This window comes from Macrobrachium rosenbergii, chromosome 56 (assembly GCF_040412425.1).
Source record: "Macrobrachium rosenbergii isolate ZJJX-2024 chromosome 56, ASM4041242v1, whole genome shotgun sequence".
In the NCBI taxonomy this organism is placed as follows: domain Eukaryota; kingdom Metazoa; phylum Arthropoda; class Malacostraca; order Decapoda; family Palaemonidae; genus Macrobrachium; species Macrobrachium rosenbergii.
Genome location: NC_089796.1, coordinates 6,006,557 through 6,026,778, shown reverse-complemented (window position 1 = coordinate 6,026,778; position 20,222 = coordinate 6,006,557). Strand labels below are relative to the sequence as shown.

Here is a 20,222-nt window from a genome sequence, read left to right as displayed (position 1 = left end):
AGAGAGAGAGAGACAGGGTGAGACAGGACTCGAACCCCTGTGCAGTATAATTCCACGAGAGAAAGAGAGAGAGAGAGAGACTGTGCAATTATCAGAACTCATGTTGGGATAATGATGTGATTAGCATAAGCACCGGATTCATTTCGGCCGTACTCTTGATCAAATTGAGGCTTAAGAATAAGAACAATGACATCAAGACTCGTAAACGTGATTTGAATTACCTGTCATCATTTTATCTACGCGGTAAGGGATCTTAATCTGTACTCTTTTCGCCTCTTTCTCTCTTTTTCTATGTTCACATTTGGCTGTAACTGTTAATATTTAGCCTCTCTCTCTCTCTCTCTCTCTCTCTCTCTCTCTCTCTCTCTCTCTCTCTCTCTCTCTCTACTGTTGCTGCAACCAACCTCCGTCGACTAACTACCGAGGACATATTTAACCGTTTAGGTCAAAGGTAAAGATGGAAATTTCCGGAAATGGGCCTAAGTCCTTTCTCCTGTACCCGGGGATCGATTTTGAGACGCTGGTTAGTCGAGACTGGTAACCACAGGAATACTTGAAGACTAAACACAAGTATAAAATAAATATATATTTGTATAATATATATATATATATATATATATATATATATATACATGTATGTATGTGTGTGTGTATGTGTGTGTATATATATGTGTGTATGTATATATTTAATATATATTTATATATGTCTGTGTGTTTCACATAATTTGACGTAGCATTTCGCTGTTTGTTTCTGGTCTTACACAAAATCATCACCATGAATTTTTTTTTTCATAATACTGCGTTGTATTTACGTCGCGAACTGACTTACCTGATCCCTGCGGAAGGTCACCTGAGGTATTGTCACAAAAATCACGCAAGCATAAACAACCCTGAATTCGGATTATGACTGGCAATATCGAAAGCCACTCGAAAGCGTTGGAGCTCAGTTGACAATCCAAGTTACACTGTATTAAAACACTTATATTTTTTTTTCTTATTTTAATGTGCAGTGCGACGCGTGACTCATTGACCTGTGCAACAGACCGCCAAGTTTCACCTTTGCAAGTTTCAGTAAAGCTGGGCACGTATTACTAAACTGACCGCCAAGTTTCAACAAAGCTGGGTACGTTTTGTTAAAGTGACCGCCAAGTTTCACCTTTGCAAGTTTCAGTAAAGCTGGGTACGTATTACTAAACAGACCGCCAAGTTTCACCTTTGCAAGTTTCAGTAAAGCTCGGTACGTATTACTAAACAGAGCGCCAAGTTTCACCTTTGCAAGTTTCAGTAAAGCTGGGTACGTATTACTAAACAGACCGCTAAGTTTCAACTTTGCAAGTTTCAGTAAAGCTGGGTACGTATTACTAAACAGACCGCCAAGTTTCACCTCTGCAAGTTTCAGTACAGCTGGGTACTTATTACTAAACAGACCTTAGGCGTCAAGTTGGAGCGGTAATAAGTGACGATGCTTCTCGGGAAGCTGATTGGACGAATATGGATAAATAATTGCACCCTGGGGAATTACAGAAGTTTTTGTTTATTTTAATTTTTTTTTAAAGTACCTTTACAGAACTATTCAGTTAAATGAACTCTTCTAGGTTTGGCCCAGAAGGGTTAGCTAGTAATCTTACGTGTAACATTTATTTGCAATAAATTAGATTTTATTTAAGAGGTTGCAGTGTTGAGAGAATTTTAAAATTCCTTCTAGGGACAATGTTTCACTTTCAGCTAAAATTTCTCCCATGGTGTGGTTTTAAAATATAATTAGTACTTCAGACGTTGCTTACAGCAAAACTAAGCGGAGAGAGAGAGAGAGAGAGAGAGAGAGAGAGAGAGAGAGAGAGAGAGAGAGAGAGAGAGAGGACCCAGACCATTGCACGTAGGGCATTCATTCAAGAAATCATAATATTTATACCCGGAGAATAGTGAGTCAGAATCAGCCCACATGACGATACTTCCAGCACCATCTCCATACATTAGGTCACCTCATTGAAATTCTGACAAGTGCTTCATTTTCAAAAGGAAAAATTATTCATTTATATATCGTTGAAAGCGTAAGGAACAAATAACATCCTCATTTTTTTCAAGAATTTCTCAGAAGTTTGTCCTTGGCACGTGACTTAAGGCACACTCACGTTTTGTTCTCTCTCTCTCTCTCTCTCTCTCTCTCTCTCTCTCTCTCTCTCTCTCTCCATGATCCTTGTAGTGCATTTGCAATCCAGGAACCCCGGATTCGATACCGTGGGTGAGGAAACAAATGCCATGGGCCTCTTTCCTTAAATATCCAGTATGCTTCTGTTGGCACCGGTAGTGAATTATATACCTGGTTGTTAGTAGACTGTTGTGGGTTGCAAGTGGGGAAGGAGAGATAGGAAAAAGAGATAGGATCGGTGTGACGCGTGTTTTGTCAAAATGGACGCCATCACATTGTGATTACAAACTGGAAGGCCCCGACAAGGCAACCCTCTTCGCCCTGGGTTGAAACCAATCATGAGGTATTCTCTCTCTCTCTCTCTCTCTCTCTCTCTCTCTCTCTCTCTCTCTCTCTCTCTCTCGATCTGGTTAAGGACGTCATGCAAAGCGAATCATGATTGTGTATGATTCCTCCGATAAACACAATCATTGCCCAGTCGAGAGACGAGAGTGACAACGTGACTTCTGGTCTTATTATCATCTCTCTCTCTCTCTCTCTCTCTCTCTCTCTCTCTCTCTCTCTCTCTCTCTCTCTTCCAAGATTATAATCCAACATTTTCACGTAACTTTCTTTTCATATCTTTTATCTTTTTATTTGAAACTGACAACTTATTTCCTAATTTCTTATCTCATTTTTTAATTCTCGTGACGTCTTCGTTTCATCATCTAAATTTTCTTTCTCTTCTTGTTTTCGTTCTCATTCATTTCTGTTCTGTTTTCTCTGCTCTCTTCTCGCGTTTTGTTCTTCTGGTTCTTCACGATTACAATTTTTATCAGTCGCCGTCCTGTCTTATGTGTTTCTCGTTGTTATTTTGGACTGTCATCTAATTGTCTCATCTGTCTTTCGTTTTCATTAACTTTGCAATTACTAAAAATTGTAATCTCTTCTTTTATCAGTTCCTTTCCAACATTTTTTTTTTAAATTTTCAGTCCGGTGATTTATGCTGATTTGTAATCTCCCTGGATTTTGAATGACAGGCGACATCGTTATATGGTTATAATTGCCTGATTGAATTCGTATATACATAGGTATATATATATATATATATATATATATATATATATATATATATATATATATATATATATATATTGGATAAGAATGAATGATTTATTTCGTTTCTGGGATTGCAAACTGTTTGCTTGTGGAAACCATACGATTTTGTGTCTATTTATAAGTATTTAATAGAGCATTCGGATCGTTCAGTTTCATCCAGTTTTATCTTAAGCATTTTTTTAGAAGTTTTTTCTTGTATTTAATGTAATACATAACGATTCTCAGTACAGTGGCTCTTGGGACATATTGTGTTCAAAAAGTGGGTCGCATTATTTATATATATATATATATATATATATATATATATATATATATATATATACAAATATATATATGTATACATACATATATATATATATATATATATATATATATATATATATATATATATATAAATATATTATAGATATATATAAATATACATACATATATTATATATATATATATATATATATATATATATATATATATATATATATATATATATATATATATATATATATATATATATATATATATATATATATATATATATATATATATATATATATATATATATATATATATATATATATATATATATATATATATACTGTATATATTGCAGGATGGTAAATCCTACGCTCGGTGTTCCCCTTGTATCCTGACTTTGGACCTGCATAAGTGTACAAACTCCTTCGGTATTTACTTGGATTATGTAACGAAAAATGAATTTTAAGTTTAGTGTATTTTCTGGTGAAATATCGTTGAACATGATCAGTAAATAGTCAAAACTCAAATCTGAGGAGCTACAACACTCGTAAATGTTCTCTCTCTCTCTCTCTCTCTCTCTCTCTCTCTCTCTCTCTCTCTCTCTCTCTCTCTCTCTCTCTCTTTGCGCACGTGTAAAAGTAAAACAAAGCAAAATTAGATATCCCATTTTAATGTATTCATGTCGAGACCATTATCTTGAATTGTTGGATCTCTCTCTCTCTCTCTCTCTCTCTCTCTCTCTCTCTCTCTCTCTCTCTCTCTCTTTGCGCATGTGTAGAAGTGAAAGAAAGCAGAATAAGATATCCCATTTTAATGTATTCATGTCGAGACCATTATCTTGAATTGTTGGCTCTCTCTCTCTCTCTCTCTCTCTCTCTCTCTCTCTCTCTCTCTCTCTCTCTCTCTGTCAGTGTGCGAAGTGTGACTATATAGACGTGGAACTAGACTTCCATTTTTGTGCATTCATTTTAACGCTATGGGCTGAAATTGTTATTCAGCAAAATCACTTGTGTATATTAACCCAACTGCGGAAACTGAAAGGTGATCACTGATCTTAGGTCTAAGATGGGGTCTTCTCTTCTCCTCCTCCCCCCCAGTTTTTCCATTGAGGTCAGTAACCTAAGGATTAAACGCTTTGTTGACCTTATCCCTCTACTACGATTTATCATTGGGACTTTCTTGTTGCTTCTGTTTTCCCCGAATCTTTTTACCTCCTCCCGGATTAAGCCCCGCTAATTTCATACTCTTTCGTCTTCTTCTTCTTCTTCTTCGGCTCATCAGGCCTGGGCTAGATAAGGACATTTGATTGCCTCTGCCATCGTCCTCGAAATCTGGAGTGATGTAGAAATGGAGGCTGAGATACTTAAGACTCATTGCAGGAGAAGGAATAAGTTTTCGAAGAGGGGAAGCATAAGAAGGACTGATTGAGCGGCCACGAGACGAGACTTGGATGCTTAAAGTCATGCTCACGCATGCGCAGGTGTGACCACTCTGTCTTGAGAATTAATGTCACATTCTTGCTCGTCTTGGATCTGTTTCTTGATTTTCTCCGCTCGTCACCTCAGACTGCGATCGCTGTCAGTCCTATTTTACTCCATTTCTTGCGCAGAGCGTAAAATTGCATGGACTTTTCATGGAACAAGAGCCCGTGCTAGATTTTGTGCGGCGATTTCAATTTGGCGTCCAACCCAAGTGTCATTTTTTGGGACTGTTTGCGTCAGGTATCAGATATCATCGTCATAATTCTCGTTCGCTAATGGCTGCCGTCAAAGACTTGAATTTCGCCACCAGTATTGGCCGATTGGCGCGAACTTTCTTGGCAAAAGAAGTCAAACACCTTTTTAATGGCATTGGAACCGAGACGGGCAAGGTAACGTTTGTGAATGGGCTGCATCCTTAGAGTGCTGAAAGATCCCCTTTTGAAAGAGGAAGATAAAATGATTCAGGAAGTACCGAATCAGTTAGAGAATTCCGTATTCTGGAAGTGTATAGTATGGAAGAACTGATCAAACTAGTTGATCCTTGAGTTGGTGGCTTGGATTGAGGAGAGGGGTTGCAACAGAGAGAGAGAGAGAGAGAGAGAGAGAGAGGAGTGGGCACACGGTCAAGAACATTTTGAGAGCAGTGCCCCAAGTCATTAAAGGTGATTGTGCTGTGCAATAGATCTTTAATTATTGATTGATATCCTGGACATAATGGCGCTTAAAATGAAATTTAATGATCCCTCGTCAAGAATAAATATTACCCAGCAAAGCCCTTTGGTTTATATCAGGTTTAGGAATCTCGATTGTGGACTAGTGTCCGCGACTTGCTATTTGGTGCCAGCATGTTTAATCCAGTCAGTCAGCTGATTCAGCATAGACATATTCGTTCAAGGGAAAAGTTACCCTTGTGACATCCCGAAGTTATGATACTTTCCATTTGAATCATTTAGCACATTGATACATTCTCTGTAAACAATTTAACACATTGATGCATTCTCTGTAAACAATTTAACACACTGATACATTCTCTGTAAACAATTTAACACGCTGGTACATTCTCTGTAAAGAATTTAACACACTGATACATACATTTTATGTAAACAATTTAACACACTGATTCATTCTATGTACACAATTTAGCACATTATACATTCTGTGTAAACAATTTAACACATTGATACATTCTCTGTAAACAATTTAACACACTGATACATTCTCTGTAAACAATTTAACACAATGACACATTCTCTGTAAACAATTTAACACACTGACACATTCTCTGTAAACAATTTAACACACTGACACATTCTCTGTAAACAATTTAACACACTGACACATTCTCTGTAAACAATTTAACACACTGAGACATTCTCTGTAAACAGTCTAACACACTGATACATTCTCTGTAAACAATTTAACACACTGATATATTCTCTATAAACAATCTAACACACTGATACATTCTTTGTAAGAAATTTAACACTGATACGTTCTCTGTAAACAATTTAACACTGATACATTCTTTGTAAACAATTTAACACATCCATGCATTCTCTGTAAACAATTTAACACATTGATAAATTCTTTGTAAACAATTTAAGACATTGATACATTCCCTGTGAACAATTATTAAACTCATTGATACATTCTCTGTAAACAATTAAACTCACTGATACATTCTTTTTAAACAGTTTAATACACTAATACATTCTTTATAGATAATTTAACCCATTGACACATTCTCAGTAAACAATTTAACACTGATACATTCTCAGTAAACAATTTAGCACAGTGATACATTCTCTGTAAACAATTTAACACAGTGATACATTCTTCTGTAAACAATTTAACACATAGGCAGATCAAAATGTGATTAATTCAGCACAGATGCTTTCTACGTCATAAATTAGTACTTTGACATGCAGGAGGTATTGAAGACTGATGTCTGCATACATCATATTGTTAATGCGCTTCAGTAGAATACAATGATACAATAAGGTATAATGATGCAACAGTATAATACGATATACAGTAATAATGATAAAACGACGCGATATGCAAGAATATATAGAAATAAATATGCAGTATTCTACCATAACAAGATACCAGTTCATTTACAATTGATTCCGCGAGAGATTTCTGCGCAGCAGTTCAGCAATTCAACTGCTGATTCAGCAGTTGAATGGAGAATGTTGCCGTGAAACTGTTCTTATTTATTTCGGGAGTTAAGAGGTGGACGTGTCAGTGACGCTTGTCTTGTTATTTCAGTATAGCCGCCCCTTTTCAGACGATGCAGATTATTGCAAAAACATGAATTTTCTTTAATTGTCTTTGTATTCACAGAGGAGTCATGGGACGGGATGAAAACGGAAGAAGAAGATTCGTCGACGCCGGGCGATTTGTGGCTCTCTTGTTTTTGTTGATGGCCTTGGCTTTTGCAGGAGTGGCGAGCGAAGGTAAGTGGGTTTCCCGGATTTTTTTCTGTATACATACATACATACATACATACATACATACATACATACATACATACATACATAAACAAGAGATCCCAAGAAGGGGAAAAGCATAAGTTAAGCCTGTTTCCTGAAAAATTTATTGTTTTGTTCGCTAAAGTAATTAGTAACTAAATTTCAGTCTACGACATTGTATAAATTTTTGCATAATTGCGAATATTGTCTATAAGCATCCTATGATTATGAATTCCCTTTGTTTCTATAAATTTACATTAATCCTAGTTTTCTTTCTCTCGTATGGTATGAGGAATTACTCACTGTCTGAATATTATTACAAACTGCCGGAAAGCAAAATGAACATCTGACATGAGGTATAGACCCCAATTAAGATTATTATATTAGGCTAAAAACTTCCGCTCAGGCAGACGAAATTCTGGCCTTTTTCGGTCAAGACGTGTTTAATTCCCGTTCCATTAACCTAATGGTTTCGAGTTCAATACGCTTAAACTCTAGTAACTGGAAGAAGCATGACCTTTCTTCACCTTCTGTTCCTGAACATCCGGGTCTTCGTAAGGACGAAGGTGACGTGGGGAGAATATCTTAGAGATCAGACAACTTTCTGTGTTCGGTGCGATGACTCACAGCTCGGCAATTTTCGTCAGATTTCGAGGGAAATGTCAATGAGAAGATAAGTAAATGGAGATGAGAGTCAGTTTTCATAATATTCTTATGCCTCTGAATGCCGGATATTTCAATTTAGTCTGTTAATGCACGCCCATACACACCTACATAAAGCCATTTCTTTTAACTGCGAGTGACTTCAGAGATAAAACAACACGATGGTCACTGACACAGTCGCTGGTTGAAATTGACTGTTAGCAATACTACCTGGACACTACTGTCTTAGGAAGTACCAGTAGAGGGTTGTGAATCCATTGGGAGGAGGAAATATCACCTAAATGACGGATGAACCTTTCCCTCTTGAGGACAACAGCAACCATATCTTCAGGTCTGTCTGTTTACTGACGATTGCTACTGCAATGGTAGTAAGTGGTATAACCTGGACATTGCTGCTGCAGAAAGTTCCTGAAGTTCTTGTAAAGATATATTATACCTCAAAGCCGAGGACCACTTAGGAAGGGGTTGTGGACCCCTTGGAGAAAGAGAATAAAACATTATTGGCAAATGAGCTAACTTTCTCTAGGCCAGTCGCAATTACACTTTTCCCTTCTGTCAGATGTAGAGAAAAAATATAGTGCCTTAACACTCTGTGGTGCATAGAGATCAAAAAAACATCAGATCAGGTTAAACTATTTTTGTAATGGGAGTGGCACTGAAGAAAAACAAAACAATGTTTACAGCCACATTAATATTGATATCTGAGTTGTGGATGAACCTGCTGTACAGAAGATTTTCACATCATCAGCTGCTGAGTACACCTGCATCAATAGCGCACCATATATCCAAGGCACACTGCGCCATTCATCTTTTGTGCACTTTTGCACTAGTTGGATATTGAGGTTCTGCCTTGTCAGTACCTCTTGAACGCCATCTATCGACCACTTTCGAGGCAGGGCAGTCATTATGAATTTCCTGTTACTACTGTGGTACTGCTTGAACAATGATGCCCTAGGAAGTGCCAGTGGTTTACAATTAGAAAGCACCACATCCCGAGCTATTAGAGTGCTTAGTGAAGGGTTGTGAGCCCTTTAATTGGAGTAAATGGCAGTTTTGCTGCTTCTCTTGCATTCCCTTTATTATGCAACCCGTTTCCTTTTAATAGGCAGCATTCCAGCATTTCGTAAATGGAGTGAAGTTCTTTTACATTCCTGCAGTTACTGAGCCTGATTTGGGCAGGATGGCTGCTCAGGTTTCTTAGCTAAATCAATCTTACAGATAACAAGTGGGAGGCTGACAGAGCATCCTTGCAGTGGATCATTTATTAGTGACAACAATGACAGCATCCTATGATCCATTTACTATGATAAATTCATTGTAACTGGCTTGGCTACTGAGGAGAACCCGTGGCGGTCCGTCAGGAAGAGTAGTAGAGGTCAGGGAACATTTAGGAAGAAAATACAGCCGTTAATTTATGATGAAAGGAATTAAGTTTATAGCTCAAAACATTCCTCACTGCCTGACTTGTTTTCTGGGAGTGTAGAATTAGATTAACTTTCATCTGTACTGTGGGGGCCATAATATTTGGAAATAAATTATAACAATTTATGGATTATATGGCATCTCTAAAACCCATCATCTTCAGTGAATAACAGGCTTTTTGGAATAATGAAACTGTAATGAATTAAAACAGATTAAGCCCACTATTGGGTTGTGGTGTCCTTCATTCCCAAAAGAGTAATATTATCCCATGTTCGAACTGATCACACTCGTTTCACCCATGAGTATGTGATGAATGACACTCATGAATGCAGAGTGGAGAATAATGCTCAATTAAATTTGTTTAATGTGACTGTCCAGTCTATGACCATCATTGAATATTATGTATTGGAGACTAATCCTTGGAACAAATTTTGTCAGAATCTTCAACATTTCAGTTTATAAAATTATTTCGTTTGATTTAGATAATAAACTCTAATATATAAACTAAGAACAACCTGTTTGGCCCTTATGAGGGTTGATAATTGTCATAAAAATTTTATCTTTGGCATATATTACTCTTTAAATGCACATGATAATACTGTGTCTTTAAACCAGAAATATCCTAGATGTAATCTACTTTGAGTTCAGCATAATTTTCTAATTGGTGCAATAGTATCTTTGAAGTTACATTACCCTAACAGTAATGAAACAATGAACTTAATTGCTATTTTTCCAACAGATGGAGAACAACCTGACATCCTCAGACAAATCAGCAAAGAACTGGATAGAATTCATGCAGCTCTTGCTAGGCTGATGGAGCTCTTTGGTATCTCCACAACCAGCACCCCTCCCCAGCAGTAACGGCACTTCCCAATGCAACCACGACAAAGCCAACTGAAGGAGGCTTACCGTCCACTGACATACCAGACGTTTTCGATTCTACAGCAGTAACCCCAGTGACCACTGAAGAGACTCAGTTGAGCACGAGGCACGATGGAAGAACTTCCACAGCGAGCAGAGAAGGGGAACAGACAAGCACTGAAAGCAGTGAGAGTGACGAGAACTCTGGAGAGGTTGGCACATCGACAAGAATGCCAGTGACTGCCGAAGATGCAGACGCAACAACTTCTGGAGACCTAGACATCTCTGTAAGGGCAGCTGGTGGTTATACAACAGATTCCACAGTTCCAGAAACCTATGAAACAACAGATTCCACAGTTCCAGAAGCCTCTGAAATGACAGAAGCCACAGGTCCTAACATATCTGATGCCACAGGATCCATAGTTCCAGGGACATCTGATTCTTATACAACAGAAGCCATAGTTTCAGAGGCGTCTGATACAACAGGATCAGAAGTTACAGACAGTTCTGATATTTATACAACAGAAGACATATTTCCAGATACATCAGATACAACAGGATCCATAACTTCAGACACATCTGATATTTATGCAACAGAATTCACAGTTTCAGACACGTCTGATACCTATACTACAGAAGGCATAGTTCCCGATGCTTCCGATACAACAGAATCCATGATTTCAAACACTTCTGATACTTACACAACAGACTATGGCTATACAACAGAAAGCCCAGTTTCTGACACCTCTGATACAGTTTCGGATACTTCTGATTCTTATACTACAGAAGGCATAGTTCCTGACACATCTGATACAACAGAATCCATAGTTTCAGACACTTCTGATGCTTATACAACAGAATCTACAAATCCTGACGCATCTGATACGACAGGGTCTGCAGTTTCAGATACGTCTGATGCTTATACAACAGAATCTACAGTTCCTGGCGCATCTGATACAACAGGATCTGCAGTTTCAGATACGTCTGATACTTATACTACAGAAGGCATAGGTCCTGACACGTCTGAAACAACAGGATCCGCAGTTTCAGACACGTCTGATACTTACACAACAGAAGGCATGTTTCCGGACACATCTGATACAACAGGATCCGCAGTTTCAGACACGTCTGATGCGTATGCAACAGAGTCTACCGTTCCTGACGCATTTGATGCAACGGGATCCACAGTTTCAGACACGTCTGATACTTATACGACAGAATCTGCAGTTCCAGACACATCTGACGTTTTCACAACAGTCTCACCATTTTCAGACGACGGAAGCACGTCTGCAACAGAGATGCCTTGGGATGACACGTCGAAATTAAATGACGTCATGTTTCCAGAGCTCGTAAGGCCAAAACCAGTGCTGCCGTTTGTATTGACAGAATCAGAGATAGAACTTTTGGAAGACACTGACCCATTCAAAATGGCGCTACTTCCCACAACAACGGAAGAACCGGAGGTAGAACTCCTGGAAGACACCAAGCCTTACAAAATAAGGGACAATTCTTTTCACCGTCCTCGAAAGCTTGTCAGTATGAAATATTCATTAAGTAGGAACGATACATACGAATCAGAGTTTAATGATACTGAGGAGGAGGGAGAGTTTTTTGAAACACGAGAGACATCCCCCAAAAATTTAAGCCATGGGACCTTTGATAACGTTGCAAATGAATGGTTCCAAATTAATGGGGAAAATGAGACTGATGGTGACACTAGGAAATGTCAACACTGTGGATTACAGTTTGACAGAGTCATCAGAGAATAAGTTTAATGACAGTGAGGCAGAGCAAGACACTGCATTCGTCCCCAGTGCAGCATCAGAAACCTTTGGCGTCTATGAAAATGACAGTGTAAGTGCAAACGAGAAAAAGAACAGTGAATTTGAAGAAACTGGTGATGAGGGATTTAGAAATGATAATGGTTATTTTGCTAATAACGGCACTGAACCAGGTGGTTATGAAGATGACAGAGGCTTTCATAATGATTCCTTCTTTGATGAAAATGGTGATTATAATGAAACGGAGCCGATAGGAAAGGAGATCAACAATGGCCAAGATAAGAGTGATAGGGATTATGGATATAATCTTGTAAACTCCGGAGTTGAGGGCAATGATGACAATGATGATGCTGGCGATGTATATAATGGCACAACTGCTGAACCCGAAACATATGATGAAGGCAGATACAGAGAAGGCAATGACACTGAGGAAGAATCATTTGTAAAAATAGATTACAGTGAGCTGGAAGATAAAAATAATGGAAGCACTGTAAACGGTGAGTCTGGTAATGATGACAATGATTCCGTTAACAACTTGAAAAAACAACGTGGAACGGGGAACAACACTGATGAAGGTTCACTGGAAAGAGGAGACAAAGAATCAGATGAACAACAAGAAAAAGAAGACAGGAAATCTGAAAAGCCTCGTAAAAATGATAGCAAGGAATCCAAGGAATCGCAGCGGACGGAAGACACCCTCACTGAAAGATCATTGGAGAAGGTAGAAAAGGAATCTCAGGAATCTCAGGCAAAGGATAATAAAAAATCTGAAAAATTACTTGACAGGGAAGAAAGAGAATCTGGAGATTCACAGGAAACGGAAGACAAAGATTCGCAAGAGTATCAGGAAGAAGGAGACAAAAGCTCTAAACAATCACACATAACAGAAGCCGAGGACACTGGTAAATCACCGGGAAAGACGGGAAAGCAACCCGAAGAGCCTCAGGAAGAGAAAATTGAGAAGTCTGAGGACTCTGAGGAAAAGGAGGGAAAGCAGTCTGGAGATTCACAGGAAGAGAAAGACCAGAAATCTGAAGAATTTGAGGAAAAGGAGGGAAAGCAGTCTGGAGATTCACAGGAAGAGAAAGACCAGAAATCTGAAGAATCTGAGGAAAAGGAGGGAAAGCAGTTTGGAGATTCACAGGAAGAGAAAGGCGAGAAATCAAGAGAATCTGAGGAAAAGGAGAGAAAGCAGTCTGAAAATTCACAGGAAGAGAAAGACCAGAAATCTGAAGAATCTGAGGAAAAGGAGGGAAAGCATTCTGGAGATTCACAGGAAGAGAAAGACCAGAAATCTGAAGAATTTGAGGAAAAGGAGGGAAAGCAATCCGAAGATTCACAGGAAGAGAAAGACCAGAAATCCGAAGAATCTGAGGAAAAAGAGGGAAAGCAGTCAGAAGATTCACAGGAAGAGAAAGACCAGAAATCTGGAAGAATCTGAGGAAAAGGAGGGAAAGCAGTTTGGAGATTCACCAGGAGGAGAAAGACCAGAAATCAAGAAGAATCTGAGGAAAAGGAGGGAAAGCAGTCTGAAGATTCAGAGGAAGAGAAAGACCAGAAATCTGAAGAATCTGAGGAAAAGGAGGGAAAGCAATCTGAAGATTCAGAGGAAGAGAAAGACCAGAAATCTGAAGAATCTGAGGAAAAGGAGGGAAAGCAGTCTGGAGATTCAGAGGAAGAGAAAGACCAGAAATCTGAAGAATCTGAGGAAAAGGAGGGAAAACAGTCTGGAGATTCAGAGGAAGAGAAAGACCAGAAATCTGAAGAATCTGTAGAAAAGGAGGGAAAGCAGACAGAAGATTCAGAGGAAGAGAAAGACCAGAAATCTGAAGAATCTGAGGAAAAGGAGAGAAAGCAATCTGAAGATTCACAGGAAGAGAAAGACCAGAAATCTGGAGAATCTGAGGGAAAGGAGGGAAAGCAGTCCGAAGATTCAGAGGAAGAGAAAGACCAGAAATCTGAAGAATCTGAGGAAAAGGAGAGAAAGCAATCTGAAGATTCACAGGAAGAGAAAGATCAGAAATCTGAAGAATCTGAGGAAAAGGAGGGAAAGCATTCAGAAGATTCACAGGAAGAGAAAGACCAGAAATCTGAAGAATTTGATGAAAAGGAGGGAAAGCAGTCAGAAGATTCAGAGGAAGAGAAAGACCAGAAATCTGAAGAATCTGAGGAAAAGGAGGGAAAGCAGTCAGAAGATTCACAGGAAGAGAAAGACCAGAAATCTGAAGAATCTGATGAAAAGGAGGGAAAGCAATCTGAAGACCCAGAGGAAGAGAAAGACCAGAAATCTGAAGAATCTGAGGAAAAGGAGGGAAAGCAGTCCGAAGATTCAGAGGAAGAGAAAGACCAGAAATCTGAAGAATCTGAGGAAAAGGAGGGAAAGCAATCTGAAGACCCAGAGGAAGAGAAAGACCAGAAATCTGAAGAATCTGAGGAAAAGGAGGGAAAGCAGTCCGAAGATTCACAGGAAGAGAAAGACCAGAAATCTGAAGAATCTGATGAAAAGGAGGGAAAGCAGTCAGAAGATTCACAGGAAGAGAAAGACCAGAAATCTGAAGAATCTGAGGAAAAGGAGGGAAAGCAGTCCGAAGATTCACAGGAAGAGAAAGACCAGAAATCTGGAGAATCTGATGAAAAAGGAGGGAAAGCAGTCTGAAGATTCAGAGGAAGAGAAAGACCAGAAATCTGAAGAATCTGAGGAAAGGAGGGAAAGCAGTCCGAAGATTCACAGGAAGAGAAAGACCAGAAATCTGAAGCATCTGATGAAAAGGAGGGAAAGCAGTCAGAAGATTCACAGGAAGAGAAAGACCAGAAATCTGAAGAATCTGAGGGAAAGCAAAAAGACCCAGAGGAGAGAAAGACCAGAAATCAGCATCAGGAAGATTCAGTCAGAAGATTCACAGGAAGAGAAAGACCAGAAATCTGAAGAATCTGAGGAAAAGGAGGGAAAGCAGTCAGAAGATTCACAGGAAGAGAAAGACCAGAAATCCGAAGAATCTGAGGAAAAGGAGGGAAAGCAATCTGAAGATTCACAGGAAGAGAAAGACCAGAAATCCGAAGAATCTGAGGAAAAGGAGGGAAAGCAGTCAGAAGATTCACAGGAAGAGAAAGACCAGAAATCTGAAGAATCTGAGGAAAAGGAGGGAAAGCAGTCAGAAGATTCACAGGAAGAGAAAGACCAGAAATCTGAAGAATCTGAGGAAAAGGAGGGAAAGCAGTCAGAAGATTCACAGGAAGAGAAAGACCAGAAATCTGAAGAATCTGAGGAAAAGGAGGGAAAGCAGTCAGAAGATTCAGAGGAAGAGAAAGACCAGAAATCTGAAGAATCTGAGGAAAAGGAGAGAAAGCAATCTGAAGATTCAGAGGAAGAGAAAGACCAGAAATCCGAAGAATCTGAGGAAAAAGAGGGAAAGCAGTCAGAAGATTCACAGGAAGAGAAAGACCAGAAATCTGAAGAATCTGAGGAAAAAGGAGGAAAGCAGTCTGGAGATTCAGAGGAAGAGAAAGACCAGAAATCTGAAGAATCTGATGAAAAGGAGGAAAGCAGTCAGAAGATTCAGAGGAAGAGAAAGACCAGAAATCTGAAGAATCTGAGGAAAAGGAGGGAAAGCAGACTGAAAATTCAGAGGAAGAGAAAAGATAAATCTGAAGAATCTGAGGAAAAGGGGAGAAAGCAATCTGAAGATTCAGAGGAAGAGAAAGACCAGAAATCTGAAGAATCTGAGGAAAAGGAGGGAAAGCAGTCTGGAGATTCAGAGGAAGAGAAAGACCAGAAATCTGAAGAATCTGTAGAAAAGGAGGGAAAGCAGTCAGAAGATTCAGAGGAAGAGAAAGACCAGAAATCCGAAGAATCTGAGGAAAAGGAGGAAAGCATTCTGAGATTCAAAGGAAGAGGAAATCCGAAGAATCAGTCTGAAAATTCAGAGGAAGAGAAAGACCAGATAAATCTGAAGAATCTGAGAAAAGGAGAGAAAGCAATCAAAGACCCAGAGGAAGAGAAAGACCAGAAATCTGAAGAATCTGAGGAAAAGGAGGGAAAGCAGTCTGAAGATTCAGGAAGAGAAAGACCATAAATCTGAAGAATCTGAGAAAAGGAGGGAAAGCAGTCTGAAGATTCAGAGGAAGAGAAAGACCAGAAATCCGAAGAATCTGAGGAAAAGGAGGGAAAGCAGTCAAAAGATTCAGCGGAAGAGAAAGACCAGAAATCTGAAGAATCTGAGGAAAAGGAGGGAAAGCAGTCTGAAAATTCAGAGGAAGAGAAAGGCGATAAATCTGAAGAATCTGAGGAAAAGGAGAGAAAGCAATCTGAAGACCCAGAGGAAGAGAAAGACCAGAAATCCGAAGAATCTGAGGAAAAAGAGGGAAAGCAGTCTGGAGATTCAGAGGAAGAGAAAGACCAGAAATCCGAAGAATCTGAGGAAAAAGAGGGAAAGCAGTCTGAAGACCCAGAGGAAGAGAAAGACCAGAAATCTGAAGAATCTGAGGAAAAGACCAGGATCTGAGGAAAAGGGGAAATCAGTCAGAAGATTCACAGGAAGAGAAAGACCAGAAATCTGAAGAATCTGAGGAAAAGGAGGGAAAGCAATCTGAAGACCCAGAGGAAGAGAAAGGCGAGAAATCTGAAGAATCTGAGGAAAAGGAGGGAAAGCAATCTGATGAGTCACAAGAAGAGAAAGGTGAGAAGTCTGAAGAATCTCCAGAAAAGAAAATTGACAGCTCTGAACAATCCCTCCTGGAGGTAGAAACTGACAGGTTAATTATGAGTAAAGAATCAGGAACGCCTCCAAAAGAAGAAGAAGAAGAATCTGCAGAAGAAGAAGACGATCCAGATAGTGAATCTGGCACCAAAGCAAAGTTGGGAAAGGTATCAAAGAGAAGAGAGAAAAGGAGGAGGCGAAACCACAGAGCCAAGAGATCAGTCAGCGTGAGTGAAGATATCTGCCTCTCTGGTGTCTATTTAGATGGCAAAGACATTTGTGAAAGCCTTCAGAACATCATCAACGCTACCAACGAGGTCACACTTCAGGTTTCGAAAGGCAATGCCTCTGAGGCCCAGCTGAAGGCCCTGAGGCAGAACGCAGAGGCACTGGACAGAGTCATCGCTGAGATTGAAAAGGATCCGGACATTGTGAAGAGCTTCAATCTCTCTACCGTCACAACTAAGGTCAAGGATTTGGAAACGGTAAGAGCAACAAGTTATTGTTTTTGGAAATTACAGAATGTATGTGAGCAAAAGTGCACATTATACATACTTACATATATAAACATTTTTGTTATGTAATATATATATATATATATATATATATATATATATATATATATATATATATATATATATATATATATGTATATATATATATATATATATATATATATATATATATATATATATATATATATATATATATATATATATATGTATATATGTATGTATGTGTACAGTATATGGAACGTGATGAATATATAGATAAAGGCAAATGTCACAAAGGAAAGTGAAACAACGGAGTGGTGCTATTTTTAATTCACACCACCCGTGCATCTGATATCTAACTCCCATCTCTTATGACACTCCTGATTGGCCATTGATCAACCAGTCACAAGGCTGGAAGCTCGTCAGTCTCTTCCAGCCGTCACCGAGTAAACATCTATGCTGCGACCTCTCCTCATGAAATATGTCTTTCAGAAGTTAACATATTTCATAAGGAGAAGCTGCAGCGTAAATGTTTACTCGGAGATGGCTGGAAGAGACTGACGAGTTTCCAGCCCTGTGACTGGCTGATCAATGGCCAATCAGGAGCGTCGTAAGAGATGGGGTTGGACATCAGATGCACGGGTACTGTAAATTGATAATAGACCTTTCAACACAATGGTCCTTTATTAGCACCAAGTCTGCTAGTAAAGGACCGTTGTTCCGAAAGGACTAGCACCACTCCATTGTTTCACTTTCCTTTGTGGCATTTGCCTTTATATATATATATATATATATATATATTTATATATATATATATATATATATATATATATATATATATATATATATATATATATATATATATATATATATATATATATATATATATATATATATATATATATATACAGTAGCACCTCAACTTAACAGACACTTTTGGGGCCTGGCTTTCTGACAGTAACAGAATCTGTTAAGTAACAAATCCCCAAATCATAGCCTCCACTGGAATATTTTCTAGATATCTTCCAATTACCAGGAATTCCACATAGTTCCAAGCTTAAACTGACTTGTACTTTACACTTAGCATTCAACCTAAATGATTTATTGAAAAAATATATCATCAAAAATGGTAACAGCAAAAAAAATGTATCATCAAAAATGGTAACAGCAAAAAAAATATATCATCAAAAATGGTAACAGCAAAAAAAATCACCAAAAATGGTAACAGCAAAAAAATGATAATAAAAATGGTAACAGCAAAAAAATGATAATCAAAAATGGTAACAGCAAATCAATGATCATCATCAAAAATGGTAACAGCAAAAAATGTATCATCAAAAATGGTAACAGCAAAAAAATGATCGTCAAAAATGGTAACGTAGCAAAAAATGAATAATCAAAAATGTTAACAGCAAAAAAATGTATAATCAAAAATGGTAACAGCAAAAAAATGTATCATCAAAAATGTTAACAGCAAAAAAAAGTATCATTAAAAATGGTAACATGGCAAAAAAATGTATCATCAGACATGGTAACAGCAAAAAAGTATCATAAAAAATGGTAACATAGCAAAAAAAATGTATCATCAAAAATGGTAACAGCAAAAAAATGTATCATCAAAAATGGTTACAGCAAAAAAATGTATCATCAAAAATGGTAACAGCAAAAAAAGTATAAAAAATGGTAACAGCAAAAAAAGTATCATAAAAAATGGTAACATAGCAAAAAAAATGTATCATCAAAAATGGCAACATAGCCAAAAAAGTATTATAAAAAATGGTAACATAGCAAAAAATGTATCATCAAAAATGGTAACATAGCCAAAAAAGTATTATAAAAAATGGTAAACAGCAGAAAAAAAATAAAAACAATAATGTAGCTGATAAGTACAGAACTCTGTTAAGCCGAGCTCTCAAGGTACAGAATATGATTGAAGTTGAGGACCATACCCCGATTTCATCAAAGTGAATCGACCTTTGAAAATAAGTTTTACTTATAGTAATAGAGCGCTTGAAGACGTGGACTATACCCTGATTTCGTTAAAGTGAATCGTTATCCTTTTTCTCTCTCTCCACAGCGAGTAAAGCTGACCAGCTTGATGACCTCCGTAGCGGAGGTTTTGAAAGCAGATTTGCCGGCTCTCGTCATTGCAATCGGCGTCCTGGGCGGAGTGATCGTCCTGTCGTTCTCCATCTGCTACATCTATGTTTGCTGGAAGCTAGCGAGCATGCGCAGGGCGAAAAGGACGCACAATGTGGAGGTAAGGGTCTCAGGCAAAAGTGGAGAAGTCTCTCTCAGTTGCTGTTTTCATTGGGCGGAGAGAAAGAAAGAGAAAGGTTAAACTACATCTCTTCTGAGGGAGAAGGAAAATAGTAAACAGAAAAATTTGTATAGATAAATTTTGATACATTTTTAAATATTTTTTGTACGTCTGTCTGTTGTTATGCTTTTAATATATGTACAAAATGCACCTTAAATGCCACAGAAGAAAGAAAAATAAACTAAAAACACGAAAATACTGAAGATAAAGAATAAAAGCAAAACAGATCGTCATGCAACAATATTTTTATTGTAACATTGGAACATTAAAGCAATGGTTACAGGTTGACTTTTTGACAGGTGAATCCAGCACTTACTCGTATGTCGACAGAGAAATTAGGTGGTGTTATTCATTGTATGCATACAAACAAATTGGAATATAATTTCATCATGTTGTTAGGTTTCAAATTATTTATATGATGTATATATATATATATATATATATATATATATATATATATATATATATATATATATATATATATATATATATATATATATATATATATATATATTAGAAATAATCAACAC

General features: G+C 38.0%; 3 protein-coding genes across 7 annotated transcripts in view; all 3 read left to right on the top strand.

Annotated features, from left to right (window-relative positions):
* Nucleotides 1–14,158, top strand: part of LOC136836347 (protein starmaker-like) — a 24,340-nt gene extending 10,182 nt beyond the window's left edge. For 4 of the 5 annotated variants that reach the window (XM_067100528.1, XM_067100531.1, XM_067100530.1 and 1 more), the window contains 2 exons: nt 7,327–7,439; nt 10,279–14,158. In XM_067100528.1, the coding sequence (XP_066956629.1) occupies nt 12,048–13,622 (1,575 nt within the window). In that variant the 5' untranslated portion in view covers nt 7,327–7,439; nt 10,279–12,047 and the 3' untranslated portion in view covers nt 13,623–14,158. Of the gene's footprint in view, nt 1–1,015; nt 1,124–7,326; nt 7,440–10,278 lie in introns of those variants that run through there. The other variant, XM_067100532.1, reaches the window with a different exon arrangement.
* LOC136836641 (uncharacterized) lies at nt 5,256–12,044 on the top strand. Its single transcript, XM_067101109.1, has 4 exons — nt 5,256–5,374; nt 7,327–7,439; nt 10,395–11,863; nt 11,979–12,044. The coding sequence occupies exons 1-4, from the start codon at nt 5,256–5,258 to the stop codon at nt 12,042–12,044; spliced, it is 1,767 nt and encodes a 588-aa protein (XP_066957210.1).
* Nucleotides 13,677–20,222, top strand: part of LOC136836640 (golgin subfamily A member 6-like protein 22) — a gene marked incomplete at its 5' end in the record, with an annotated part of 9,478 nt that continues 2,932 nt past the window's right edge. Inside the window, 5 exon segments of the mRNA XM_067101108.1 lie at nt 13,677–14,291; nt 14,293–16,155; nt 16,276–16,616; nt 16,685–17,363; nt 19,450–19,632. Of these exon segments, the coding sequence (XP_066957209.1) occupies nt 13,677–14,291; nt 14,293–16,155; nt 16,276–16,616; nt 16,685–17,363; nt 19,450–19,632 (3,681 nt within the window).

Bases quoted from the DNA above. Each gene is read 5' to 3' on its own strand.
- LOC136836641 (XM_067101109.1), top strand. From the start codon at position 5,256: ATGGCTGCCGTCAAAGACTTGAATTTCGCCACCAGTATTGGCCGATTG. The intron at 5,375-7,326 runs GTTTGTGAATGG...TTGTATTCACAG, and splicing joins ACCGAGACGGGCAAGGTAAC to AGGAGTCATGGGACGGGATG. The intron at 11,864-11,978 runs GTAGAACTCCTG...CATACGAATCAG, and splicing joins CAACAACGGAAGAACCGGAG to AGTTTAATGATACTGAGGAG.